The following is a 14,559-nucleotide window of genomic DNA, read 5'->3' as shown; positions in this document are numbered from 1 at the left end:
TATCAGATAAAGGGCTAGTATCTAAAATCTATAAAGAACTTATCAAATTCAATACCCAAGAACAAATAATCCAATCAAGAAATGGGCAGAAGACATGAACAGACATTTTTCCAAAGAAGACATCCAAATGGCCAACAGACACATGAGAAAGTGCTCAACATCGCTCGGCATCAGGGAAATCCAAATCAAAACCTCAATGAGATACCACCTCACACCAGTCAGAATGGCTAAAATTAACAAGTCAGGAAGCGACAGATGTTGGGCGGGATGTGGAGAAAGGGGAACCCTCCTACACTGTTGGTGGGAATGCAAGCTGGTGCAGCCACTCTGGAAAACAGTATGAAGGTTCCTCAAACAGTTGAAAATAGAGCTACCATATGATCCAGCGATTGCACTACTGGGTATTTACCCCAAAGATACAAATGTAGGGATCCGAAGGGGTACGTGCACCCCAATGTTTATAGCAGCAATGTCCACAGTAGCCAAACTCTGGAAAGAGCCAAGACGTCCATCGACAGATGAATGGATAAAGAAGAAGTGGTATATATACACAGTGGAATATTATGCAGCCATCAAAAGGAATGAGATCTTGCCATTTGCAACGATGTGGATGGAACTGGAGGGTGTTATGCTGAGTGAAATAAGTCAATCAGAGAAAGACATGTATCATATGACCTCACTGATATGAGGAATTCTTAATCTCAGGAAACAAACTGAGGGTTGCTGGAGTGGTGGGGGGTGGGAGGAATGGGGTGGCTGGGTGATAGAAATTGGGGAGGGTATGTACTATGGTGAGCGCTGTGAGTTGTGCAAGACTGTTGAATCACAGATCTGTACTTCTGAAACAAATAATGCAACGTATGTTAAGAAAAATGAAAAAGAAGAAGATAGCAGGAGGGGAAGAATGAAGGGGAGTAAGTCAGAGGGGGAGAGGAACCATGAGAAACGATGGACTCTGAAAAACAAACTGAAGGTTCTAGAGGGGAGGAGCGTGGGGGGATGGGTTAGCCTGGTGATGGGTTTAAAGAGGGCACATTCTGCGTGGAGCACTGGGTGTTATGAACAAACAATGAATTATGGAACACTACATCAAAAACTAATGATGTAATGTATGGTGATCAACATAGCAATAAAAAATTTAAAAAAATATTTCAATTTTTCCATCACCTGAACCTTAAGTGTATGAAGCTTCCTTCATTCAATTGCATGTTAGATTCATCTATGCTGTTGGGCCTTGTTGCAGTTCATTAATTTTCATTGCTGTGCAGTATTTTGTTGTATGAATAATATCACTAGTCTCTTTTCTGATGAAATAGAAAAAAATCTTAACAAACATTAAAGAAAATTCTCTCTTTTTGAATGAACAAGAATAAGAATGGTTAATGTCTCAACATAAACAACGGGGATCAGAGACAATGAGACATCTTCAAAATGATAAGAAAAAGAAGCCACATACCTAGAGTTCACTTCTCAGCAAAGCATCCTTCCAGAATTAATGTAAACTCAAGACCATTTGGGAATTCCGTATCTCTGGACATGGGGATTTTATTCACCAATACCCTAAGAAATTTTTATTACTAATCTTTAGGAATCAATGAACAACAATGGGAGAATGGTCTCAGGAGAGAAGCAATGAGGAAATTACTCATCTTTGGGGAGCAGGGAAGATATTTCCCTCCGTGTCTCCTCATGGTCCCTTCATGATATCTCTTCAGTGTACACAGGGATAGATCCAATTTTGTTATGAGACTAAAGAATATCTTTCAACACCTTGCCTTGAACAAATCCTTGCATAAAATCTCTTGCTTCTAGTATTCTCATTACTTTTTTTAAGTTAAATTCAATTAATTAACATATAGTGTATTATTAGTTTCAGAGGAAGAGTTCAGTGACTCATCACTTGTATATAACACCTAGTGCTCATTACATCTCGTGCCCATCACCTTGTTACCCCGTTTCCCCACCCCCACCCTCAGCAACACTCAGTTTGTTTCCTATGGTTAAGAGTCTCTTATGGTTTGTCTCCCTCTCTGATTACGTCTTGTTTTATTTATCCCTCCCTTCCTCTATGCTCCTCTGTTTTGTTTCTTAAATTCTACACCATGAGTGAAATCATATGATAATTGTCTTTCTCTGCTTGACTTATTTCACTTAGCATAATCCCCTCCAATTCCATCCATGTTGATGTAAAAGTTGGGTATTCATCCTTTCTGATGGATGAGTAATAGTCCATTGTATATATGAACCTCATCTTCTTTATCCATTCGTCTGTTGAAGGGCATCTCAGCTCCTTCCACAGTTTGGCTATTGCGGACATGGCTGCTATAAACATTGGGGTGCATGTGCCCCTTCTTTTCACTACATCTGTATCTTTGGGGTAAATACCTAGTAGGGCAATTGCTGGGTCATTGGGTAGCTCTATTTTTAACATCTTGAGGAACCTCCACACTGTTTTCCAGAGTGGCTGTATCAACTTGCATTCCCACCAACAGTGTAGGAGGGTTCCCCTTTCTCCACATCCTCACCAACACTTGTTGTTTCCTGTCCTGTCAATTTTTGCCATTCTAACTGGTATGAAGTGGTATCTCATTGTGGTTTTGATTTGTATTTCCCTGATGGCTTGGGATGTTGAACATTTTTTCACGTGTCTGTTAGGCCCAGGATCCTTTTAAAACCAGAATGAGTTCGAGGGCTGGATAAATTGTCGTGCTAATGACCCAATAGCTGAGTGTCCTTCAGTTCCAGACAAAAAGGTCTATTTTGTTGTGCCTTGCTAGTGGGTTCTCTTCTCTGGGTGCAACCAGTGCCTGTCTTTTGTGGAAACCCACACTGAGGATATTTGGATCCCAGGTCACACACTGGGAGGCTAGTTGTCCCAGTGCCTTGAGGGTTCAGAGGTGTTTGAAGAGAATTCAGTGGATGGGCAAGGTCTCAGCTGAGCAACTGCCAAGGAAAGAGGAGGCAGATCTGTGGGGTTGGGATTTTCGGATAGAAATTAGGTGACTCATTCCTTAACAGATTCTTACTGCTAAGGAAATTGACTTCACATAACTGGTCCATGGAGCTTTCCTTGCTAACAAGTTCAAATTAAGCCTGTCTGGACAGGGACACATAGGTGATACTCTGAACCAGGTGCATGCACACTTTGTAAAAGCTCCGAGAACATTCTCTTTCCTATATCCACTTAATTTAGACAAAAAAGTGGGTGGACCATGTGGACTTACAAGCCAGGACCTCCTCACCTACACTCAGATGATTTGCATCTCTCTTGCTCTGAAACCACAAAATTCTCAGAATTGCTTTTAAGGTGTTCTCAGGAGAAATGTGTGTTTATCCTATGAAAGAACTCAGCCAACAATAGATTTTCAGGTTCCAGACCTTATTCCTGTGATTGAGAGAAAATGTCTTCTGAGGGGACCTGGCAAAAAATTCTGGAACTTTCTTGTTAGCAATTGTGCATTCACAGATGAGGCCATCACTTGTTCAGGTCAAACTGGAAGTACCTGGAGAATCTGGGAGAGGAGGTTCCTCTTAATATAGTCACCATTAACTCTCTGCATGAGCTTAGGATATTTATGACCCTTCCTGAGCCTCAGCTTCCTCCTGGTAGAATTGTACAAATGAACATGGTGTTCTCCACTTCTCTTTAATATCTGATACTTCATGAGGGGAGGAAAAAGAGAGTCTAAGAGCCCATGCAATTCTATAGGACCTGAATGAAGTATGGTTTTAAACCTCACAAACTCCTTCTTCAGGTGGCAAAAGGAACAGAGAAAGCTGTTGAAGATGTATCTCCTTGTCTCTGGAGGAAGCAGCTGTTCCCCAACCTTGAATGAGGAAGGACTCACGCTGGTTGGTTTTATTGTAGATTTGCCTCAGTTGTCAGAGGATGTTAGTTTGGGTTCAATAAATAGAAAGCTAGTGTGTAATTTGTCTGGGATTCAGACAGTCTTGGTGAAACTATTTGATATGTTCTCCTGGAATCAGAGTTTGTGAATAGAGAATGTGATACTCCTTTTTTTTTTTAAGATTTATTTATTTATTTGAAAGAGAGGGAGAGACAGAGAGAGTGAGGTGGAGGGACAGAGAGCCCCTATGTGGGACTGGATCTCATGACCCTGAGATCACAACCCTGAGATCATGACCTGAGCGGAACCAAGAGTCGATGCTTAACAGACTGGGCCACTGAGGCACCCTGACAATGTGATACTCTTATACTTTTACCTATAGACTATATCAGTGCAAATAGTCCAAATCCACACTGTTTCGGTCCACACTGGAGACACACAGAGGCCTGTTCCCTGACCAGCCCAAATGTAGCTTCTCTCTGATTAAAAAGGGAGACTTCCTCCATGCATGAGTCTGAGATCAAGCCATCCAGCAGAATGAGCTTCCCCAACTGCAGGTCACTGTGCTGGATTCCTGAGCTCTGAGAGGCACCTGTGATCAAAGTTAGTCATCCTTCCTAAATTAATTGTATTCACTAGAGGATACACCCAGTAAGTGAAACTTGGGTCAAACAAGACATGAAAAGGGAAATTAGATGTTTTTTATTTTATTTATTTATTTATTTATTTATTTTTTTAAAGATTTTATTTATTTATTCATGAGAGACAGAGGGGGGAGAGAGAGAGAGAGAGAGAGAGAGAAGCAGAGGGAGAAGCAGGCTCCCAAGGAGCAGGGAGCCCGATGTGGGACTCGATCCCAGGACCCCGGGACCATGACCTGAGCCGAAGGCAGACGCTTAACCATCTGAGCCACCCAAGCGCCCAATTAGATGTCTTTTAAACCAAAAGAAAACATGGCATATCAAAATTTGTGGGTTGCCAAGAAGCAGTGAATCCTCAGCCTCATCCATTCCCTGGAGTTCCCCCACATCTTCCTCTTACACTGACTGAGAGGATCTTTTGTGCTTGCACCCTAGACAAACAACACTTATGGGCACCTGGGCCATGACACGCAGGGAGGTTTCTGCTCGGGGCTGAACCACTGTGGGAGGAAGATGTATACTTTGCTGGCAATAATAAACTCCAAAATCCTCAGCCTCCACCCTGCTGATTCTCAGGGTGAAATCTGTCCCTGATCCGCTACCACTGAACCTGTCTGGAACACCAGAGAAACGTTTGGAAGCCACATAGATCAGGGGCCGTGGAGACTGGCCTGGCTTCTGCAGGTACCAATTCAAATAAGATTTTCCATCACTATGTAGGAGGCTCTGACTGGCCCTGCAGGAGATGGAGACGGGCTCTCCAGGGGTGACAGGCAGGGAGAGTGGGGTCTGTGTCATCACAACCTCCCCACCGGATCCTAAAGTAATGAGAGAAATGTAAGATTACATGCAAACATTATGAGCCATTTTCAAAATTTTACTTGGTAATTATTTCAGTCTAAATCACTTTTTTGTGACTTTTTTTAAAAAAAGGTTTTATTTATTTGAAAGAGAGCATGAATGAGGGTCAGGGGCAGAGGGTGAGGGAGAAGCAGACTCTCCTCTGAGCAGAGAGCCTGACGTGGGGCTCAATCCCCAGGACCCTGAGATCATGACCTGAGCCGAAGGCAGAAGCCTAACCAACTGAGCCACCCAGGTGCACCACTTTTTGTGTTTTTTATTAATATCCCCAAATACCCAATTTCAAAAAGGAACCTAAGATTTGCAACATACAAAGGGGTGTCTAAAAGTCACCTACCTCAACCCCTTTTCTCTATGTCATAGTCTTTACCACAACATGGATCTTTGTTCCTTCTTAAATGTTCCTTACTCTCCGAGATCTAAACATCACATGCCCCTTCCCAGAGGGTAAGACATAGGTCTATAGCACTTGGACAAAATAGACATGGGGAGCAGGGGTGTCTGCAATGTTGACCCTCCCTGACCCACTCTGCTTTCTCATCTCCCCTCTGTCCTTACCTGGGATCCAGAGCACCAGCAGCCCCAGAAGCTGACAAGGGAATTTCATTTTGAGAAATTTATCTGATGATTCCTGACTTAGATTAGAGCTGATCTTTTATCTCAGATGCAAAGGTTTTATCTGAGACTCTGTATCTTAGTCCTCCCTTAGGGAACAATATGCAAATCTCCTGGTGGCTACAGCCACTGGGTAAGAGCCAATGGGAGAGTCGGGGGCTCCCATGTAAGCAAAGTAATAGAAATTGTCTGTGTTTGAAGGAAAACTGAGAGAACTAAAACCTATGCTGCCTAAAGAGTAAAGGCACACAGTTAAATGTTTCCTTCTTGTCCTCAACCAGTTTTCTAGTTCTCTAGAACTTTCCCAGACACATTTATATTTCTTTATAAGGCTGAGTTCCATAAATATTTGGTGAATCTTAGTCTTTTTTCATTTTTTAAAAAGATTTTATTTTATTTATTTGACAGAGAGAGAGAACACGAGAGAGGGAACACAAGCAGCGGCAGAGGGAGAGGGAGAAGCAGGCTTCCCGCTGAGCAGGGAGCCCGATGCGGGGCTCGATCCCAGGACCCCAGGATCACGACCTGAGCCGAAGGCAGACGCCCAATGACTGAGCCACCCAGGCGCCCCTTTTCATGTTTATTTAAAAGAATCTAGGTTTGTCATTTTTTAAAAAATTGTGGCAAAACAAATACAGAGTAAAGGGCAGAAATCTTAATTGTGCATCTGAGTAAATTTTATATTAACTCACTCTCCAGGTCAAAGTATAGAATATTTCAAATTCTCCAGATGCCTCTCATCTCAGTCCATATTGACTCCCCCTAACCCAACCATGGTAACTATTATTTTGACATCTTTCAACTTCATATAATTGCAGCAAGCATCCTTTTCCTTCTTTCTTTCATCTTATTTATTTATTTATTTATTTATTATGTTCGGTTAGCCACTGTATAGGAAGTACATCATTAGTTTTTGATGTAGTGTTCAATGGTTTATTAGTTGCATATAACATCCTTTCGTTTCTATCTTCTTTCTTGTTTCTTTACTATTTTTGAGTGTTTCTTTCCTTCTTGTAGGTTTGAGTTAGCTCCTTATGTCACTTCCTTGAGTCTGAAAGATTTCCTCTTGTGATTCTTGTAGGCATATCTGCCAGTAATGACTTCTCGTTTTTGCTTCTCAGGGGATATTTTTACTTTTCCTTTATTTCTGAAGGATAGTTTTGTGGTTATAAAACTCTTTGTTGACTTCTTTTTTCTCTTTTAGCAGTTTAAATCTGTCCCTGTTTGTAGTCTCCACCAATCCTGATGAAAAATTAGCCAATGTATTATTGTTTCCCTTAAAAAATGAGTTGTTGTTTTTTTCTTGGTGCTTTCAAGATTTTCTCTTTGTCTTTGGTCATTTTTACTCTACTGTGCATAATTGTGAATCTCATTGTGTTTCTCTTGAACAGATTTCATTGAGTTTCTTTGATCTACAGATTAATATGTTCCATTATGTGTGAAGTTTTTTCCCATTATTCTGCCAATATGTTTTTTTAAAGATTTTATTTCTTTATTTGAGAGAGAGAGACAGAGACAGAGCACAAGCGGGGGGTGGGGGGCAGAGGGATAGAGAGAAGCAGACTCCCTGATAAGCAGGGAGCTGGATGCAGATGAGGGGCTGGATCCCAGGACCCTGGGATCATGACCTGAGCTGAAGGTAGCTGCTTAACCGACTGAGCCACCCAGGCATTCCTATTCCGCCAATATTTTAATATTTTATGTTTAAAAGCTGGATTTGCTGAAGGATCTTACTCCAAACCACAATCCAACTGAAGACCATTTTTTCCTGGCAGTAACCTGCTAGTTTTTGTCATCATCCTTATATTGGTAAGGGACAGATCTTGGTGACTGATTCGGGACATAGTGAGCTTTCCCAGGTAAAAAGACACAGACTCTCCTGTTCTTACTTGAAGCTCTAGTTCTTTTTCAAGAATAAGCACTTCTCCATTTATTTTGTTCCTTTGGCAATTTCCTAAAATAAAGTACTGAAATAGTTTTTGATCATTTTTCCAGCCATGTACAGTGCTTGTTTCTTGTTTGTTTTTGCAGAAATGAGTCACTAAACTGTTCATTATTATGTAATTGGAAGTGACTTCTGATGGATTTAAATGAGCATCATAGCCACCCTGAAAGGGAATGAGGGTGTGGACCAACTACGGTTGCCCCTTGAACAATACGGGGGTTAATGGTGCCAACCACCACCCGATGCAGTTGAAAATCCATGTCTAACTTTAGACTCCCCCAGACTTTACTGCTAATAGCCTACTGTTGAGCAGGAGCCTTACCAATAACATAGACAGTAGATTAACACTAATTTTGTATGTTACATGTATTATATATGGTATTATAACAATAAAGAAAGCTAGAGAAAAGAAAATGTGATGAAGAAAATCATAAGAGGAAATACACTATAATACTGGACTGTGTTTATAAAAAAAAAATCCATGTGTAAGTGGACTCACTTAGGAAAACCCATGCTATTCAAGGGTTAACTGTAACTAATGAAGTAATTTTTAAATGGAGAACTTGGACCCCAAGCCCTCAAATTAAAGAGAAATGGGATTCTTAACAGACATTGAACTCCAGTCACTTGGAGTTCTTATTCTCAGAAGTAGGCTTTAGCCATTTTTGGACACCTTGTGTATATTCCAGGATGGAGCAAATAAGTCAACACACTGAAGACATTGGGAGCCCGGGTTGGTGCCCCCAGACACTGGAATTACAACTAGAGAATGAAGCAAAAATAGAGTGACGCTTGTGGAAGTCTTCAGAACGCCCTTATGCTCTTTTCATATTTTTACTTATTTTTATTTCTCTGCCATAATTTATTTTGAAGTAATTTTAGACTTACCTAAAGTTTCAAATATAATAGTTCCCACCTACTCTTGCCCTACCTTTCTCTAATGGTACCACTGTACATAACCATAGCATAATTCTCAAAACCCCAAATTAATGATAATACTATGCTATTAACAAATCCAAAAGTTATATTTGGATTTTACTGATTTTTCCACTGATGCAGGGGAGGGCTGTTCTTGGTGCCATGGGGAACAGGTGGCCAATCATTCCTCAGGGGTCAGCCCTGCTGAGAGCTGAGGGGCAGAGAGTCAGCATGGTGCCATCTGTGAGCCGCCTCAACCACATTGTTCTGGACATGGCTTATCCGTTGAAAGGGACCCTGGGGCTTGGGACCAGACCCTGAAGGTCTTCCTGACCTCCTTCAGGGGCTCTGCACCCTTTTCACCTCACCCCAGCTTGGTTCTTCTCTGAGAGAAGCAGCTGCTCTGACTGAGCAGAAGGGCTGACCCCACACGGGAAGGTTGTGTTTAGGGCCGTTACACTGCGCAGGGTCCCAGAGAGTGTGCTGTTCACCCAAGTGTGTGCGGGGTCTCCCATCTCCATGCTGGTGACTGTGAGTGTGGCATCTGTCCCTGACCCACTGCCACTGAACAGTCTGGGCCCCTAGGAGCCCTGTGGGACACCCTGCAGGTCAGTGGTTGAGGAGATTGGTGCGGCTTCTGTGGGGACCAGCGCGGGGAGGTGTGTCCAAGGAACAAGGATGAGACAGACTGGCTTGCAGGCGATGGAGACACCCCCTCCCTCTGCCGCAGACAAGACAGCTAGAGCCTGAGTAGCACAGCTGCCTGTGGGAAATTGGCAGAAGAAAGAGACTTATCATGGAAATGCAAATATGAAGTAATAATTTTGAAGTAAAGAAATGATGTACCAAAATCATATTTTTCTCACAAATATTAGATATTTTATGGATTGTATTAAAAAATTTGAACATCTGTCCCCAGAATCAATGACCGAAATATCATAGTTAGTCTTTATTCTTAATTATCTCATGCACTGGATGAGAATAGCCATCACTATTTCTTCCTGCATATCACTTATTTGTAAAACTATCCCCTACCATGATGCAGAGCACCAGGGGCCAGAAGGTCTGTCCCGGAAACACCTAGACTGGGGAACCGTATGAAAGCATGTCTTCAGCCTGGATGAGTGGGAGCAGAATAAAGATTCATATTTGTATCTTAGAGGCTATCAAGGATCACATGTGTGTCTCTCTGTAAAGGACTCCACAGTGCAGGCAGCAGTGTAAACTTCACCTGAAGGCTCCTGCAACAGAAGCCTGGAGACAGTCCAATCATGGGCTCAGGTTGGGAAGAGTCAAGGACTGGGGATAAATACATGAGACTAAGCTGACTTTGTGAAATTTCCGATATCATCTTAAGGATCAGTACGAGAAGGGAAAAGAGTGACCAGGTTGTGATTTTTTAATTGGGTACGGAGAGGTGTCTCCTCTGCCCATTTTTCTTTCCTGAATGTAGTTATCATTATAAATCTAACCAAATATACTGTTCCTCATTGTTCTAGTCATTGGCAGTCTGGGTCCACAGTTCTGAGAAGCTGAGATGCCAGACCAAGCCAATCTGTCTCTGCATTCAGGAGGTGACTGCCAACGTGAGCAAACGTGAGTCTGACCTAATGGTCTCCAACGCCATGACCACCAGCCTGGGGAGCTGCTGCAGGTTTTGCCCTTGTCATGCTTGCCAAGGGGAGTGCCTTGATCTGTGTCCTCCTGATGCTCATCACTGACTAGACCACACTCCAGAGATCTAGTGTTCCTTCCCTTTATTGGACAAAATTTCCCACTCACTATTCCCCCTCACGCATATTTTCTTTGTGAGTCAATTCTCCAGACTTACATTGTGCTTGAAACACTTTGTCAAAGAAGGAACTGTTTTTAGTTCCAATTACCCTTTGATTAGATCATTCTGAGTCTTTCTAAATATGAATTGTCATGGGACCATAGAATCAGCTGGATAATGGGCAGTAGGAGGAACTATAAAATTGTTGCTACATTTAAACGGTAAACTCTGAAATGGAAGGAAAAAGTGATGATGATACTGATGATAATGATGACGATGATGACGATGATGATGATGATGACGATGACGATGATGATAATGCGATGATGACGATGATAATGGTGACGATGATGATGATGACGATGATGATGACAATGATGATGACGACGATGACGACAATGATGACGATGGTGATGATGATGATGACGATGTTGGCGACGATGACGATGATGATGACCAAAATTAGTCTGGACTCTGGGCCATTAGTACCAGATAAACCCAGATTCCTCTCTGGGATCACTGTTGTGCAGGTGCCCCCTCTTGTGGCCATGTGTGGGGAGACACCCTGAGGTTTTTACTATTTAATCGAGCGTCTTTTCCAGGGTACAGTGTACTTTCTCTTGCACATTTTCAAACATGCTTTATTTTTGATGCCTATGACAAATCATAATTAGTTTCCAGGTACCATGCAAGAGTGTGGGCACATTAGATAGTGAGATGTAGTTTTTCAGTTGACGTCAATGCTCTATGAACTGCTCTTTCCTCACCATGTCTGGGACCCAAGCCCTGTGGAGGTCATTCAATATTTTGGTGCTCAAGACTCTCTAATTAGCAATGGGGTCACTATTGTGTGGTCAGGATTGGGGTTCCCAGTGACTCACCTAGTCTGTGCTTATACCACACTTTTGTTGTCCTCTATGGTTGTAACCTGTGGTGTGGTTTCATTCTTGTCTGTCCCACTGGCCTCCCCTCCTTTACACACCCGGGATGTTTTCGGAGCACAGAATGATGGCTGCCCACGAAACTCATCTTCAAGTTCTCAGTTTGGATTAGATCTTAGCTTCACTCTGTTAAGTCATCTCATGGGAGGTGGTGCTCACAGATGACTATGGGGGCGGGGGACAACTTCTTCTATCTTTCTCTAAATGAAGTACACCATGGTATTGGTAGAGGATTAAGTCAAAAATTATGGGAAGATTCAAATGATTTATTCAAACTGTATTGAATGCAATACATTTGGAAGGCTAGGAGCAGTGCTTCTGTGCCTTACTTTGCTCCCTGATTCCACAAAAAGAAAGAAGTCTGCATTATTCAGGGATCTGTGAGTGTCCTTTGCTTATGTCCCTTTATCACTGGGCTTTTTCACTTCCTCCCCAATGTTCTCTGAATCCTTTATCTAGTCCACAATTTTTCAGAGTGTTTGGCCTGAAAAATGAATGAGTGTTCTTACTTTCCATTTCCATCTGAAGATCGTGTGCCTTGCAATTTGCAAAATAACAATCCTGTATTTTTAAATCAGTTCACATTAAACTTTTTTCTTAGAAAGATTTTCTTTCTATTGTTTATAACAGGTTTCTGCATGGCCTGTCCAAATTCTCCCGGATCACTTGGGAGAGCATCTCAGTGCTCACACAGATTCTCTCTGATCCCTGAGTTTCCGTCTAAAACAAGGAAAACAACTGCATTTTCCCTCATCCTTGTTGATAACATTTATTTACGTTTTTGAATGTGTGTACAGTTAATATGATTCCCAAAGTCAGAAATACGCAAAAGCAAAAATGTGATGTAATGTATGGTGATTAACATAACATAATAAAAAAAGGCAGAAAAAAAAGAAAAAGAAAAAAAATGTTATGCTCAGAGCTATGTCACAACTCTGTCCCTTCTATTACATTTCCATCCCACCCTGTAGGCAACAATCTCACTCTGGTTTATCCTCACAGAATTTTTCTTTGTTGTTTGTTTTGTTTCATTTTTATCCCCTTCATCCTTACAAGGAACGTAAGATAGTACAGAGAATTGTTTGCACCTTGCTTTTCTCATTTCACAATAAATCCTGGAAGTCACTCCATATCAGTTCATAGAAATCCTCCCTTTCACAGATGAGACGTACTCCACTGTGTGGATGGACCATCGGTTTTTCAACCATACTTTCATATAAGGAAGTGTAGTTTGTTGACAGTACTTTGCAAACAATTACAAACAGTGCTGCAATGAATAACCTCCTAGGTGTATCTCCAGGAATTCCTAGAAATGACATTATAGGTCAGATGGTTAACACACATGTAATTTTGTCATATTCTTCTCTGAATATATAAGTTTCCAATGCCAGAAGCTATAAATGAGAGTGTTTGTTTCCCCACAACTTTGTCTAAATACGTGCTTCTTACGTTCTTAATTTTCTCAAATCTGATAGATTTGAAATACCATCCCAAAGTAGTTATGATTTGCATTTTCCAAATAATTAGTGAGATGGAACAGTCTGTATATCCTTAAAAGCTATTTGTATGTCTTTTCTTGGAATCATTTGTTCTTTTTTTCATGTTTCTACATAGATTTTGATGCTTTGCCCTAATCATTTCTGAAAGTTTTTATAGTTTAGAATATTGATGCTTTATTTATAAAGAATACATTAAAAATAGTTTATTGTAGTCTTCAATTGTTTTTTAATTTGGTTTAATGTGTAATATTTTGCCAGGCAATTTTATGTAACTTTATGTCATCTTTTCCATACCAATTTATGTGGTATTGATTTGGTGTGTGGTCGCAGTACTGGTTCTTTTATTCCTAAATGTGTTTTTGAATTTCGTATTATTTTCTTTACACTGTGAGTATCCTAGACAGTTATGACATGTATCTTTGGCTTGTCCTGTCTTTATATGCCTTAGTATCTGGCCACATTGCAGAAAATGCATGCATCTTCAAAACTCTAACCTGAATTATAACCTTGTGCCTTCTGAGCATTTGTGTCCATGTTTTCTTTATTTTATTTTTTTAATTTTTATTGTTATGTTAATCACCATACATCATTAGTTCTTGATGTAGTGTTCCATGATTCATTGTCTGTGCATAACACATAACATTGTCTGTGCTCCACGCAGAACGTGCCCTCTTTAATACCCATCACCAGGCTAACCCATCCCCCCACCCTCCTCCCCTCTAGAACCCTCAGTTTGTTTTACAGAGTCCATCGTCTCTCATGGTTCGTCTCCCCCTCCGACTTACTCCCCTTCATTCTTCCCCTCCTGCTATCTTCTTCTTCTCTTTTTTTTCTTAAAATATATTGCATTATTTGTTTCAGAAGGACAGATCTGTGATTCAACAGTCTTGCACAATTCACCGAGCTCACATACCCTCCCCAGGTCTATCACCTAGCCAGACTATCTATCACCCAGCCACCCACTCCTCCCACCCCACACCACTCCAGAAACCCTCAGTTTGTTTCCTGAGATTAAGAATTCCTCATATCAGTGAGGTCATATGGTACATGTCTTTCTCTGATTGACTTATTTCACTCAGCATAACACCCTCCAGTTCCATCCACGTTGTTGCAAATGGCAAGATCTCATTCCTTTTCATGGCTGCATAATATTCCATTGTGTTTATATACCACCTCTTCTTTATCCATTCATCTGTCGATGCACATCTTGGCTCTTTCCACAGTTTGGCTATTGTGGACATTGCTGCTATAAACATTGGGGTGCACGTACCCCTTCGGATCCCTACATTTGTATCTTTGGGGTAAATACCCAGTAGTGCAATTGCTACATCATATGGTAGCTCTATTTTCAACTGTTTGAGGAACCTCCATACTGTTTTCCAGAGGGGTTGCACCAGCTTGCATTCTCACCAACAGTGTAGGAGGGTTCCCCTTTCTCCACACCCCCCCCAACATCTGTCGTTTCCTGACTTGTTAATTTTAGCCATTCTGACAGGTGTGAGGTGGTATCTCATTGA

General features: G+C 41.4%; 1 protein-coding gene across 2 annotated transcripts in view; it reads right to left on the bottom strand.

The window, feature by feature from the left end:
• LOC112821049 (immunoglobulin kappa light chain-like) overlaps positions 1 to 14,559 on the bottom strand; it is a 163,433-nt gene that overhangs the window by 102,875 nt on the left and 45,999 nt on the right. The window contains exons 1-2 of one of the 2 annotated variants that reach the window (XM_073897430.1): positions 5,909 to 5,972; positions 5,011 to 5,307 (exon numbers count right to left, since the gene is read on the bottom strand). In XM_073897430.1, coding sequence (XP_073753531.1) covers positions 5,011 to 5,307; positions 5,909 to 5,957 — 346 coding nt within the window. In that variant the 5' untranslated portion in view covers positions 5,958 to 5,972. Of the gene's footprint in view, positions 1 to 5,010; positions 5,308 to 5,908; positions 5,973 to 14,559 lie in introns of those variants that run through there. The other variant, XM_073897429.1, reaches the window with a different exon arrangement.

This window comes from Callorhinus ursinus, unplaced genomic scaffold, assembly GCF_003265705.2.
Source record: "Callorhinus ursinus isolate GAN/ISIS: 27379988/994484 unplaced genomic scaffold, GSC_fseal_2.0 scaffold10, whole genome shotgun sequence".
NCBI lineage: Eukaryota > Metazoa > Chordata > Mammalia > Carnivora > Otariidae > Callorhinus > Callorhinus ursinus.
Note: the sequence above shows the minus strand (reverse complement) of the source record. Positions and strands in the feature narration are given on the sequence as shown.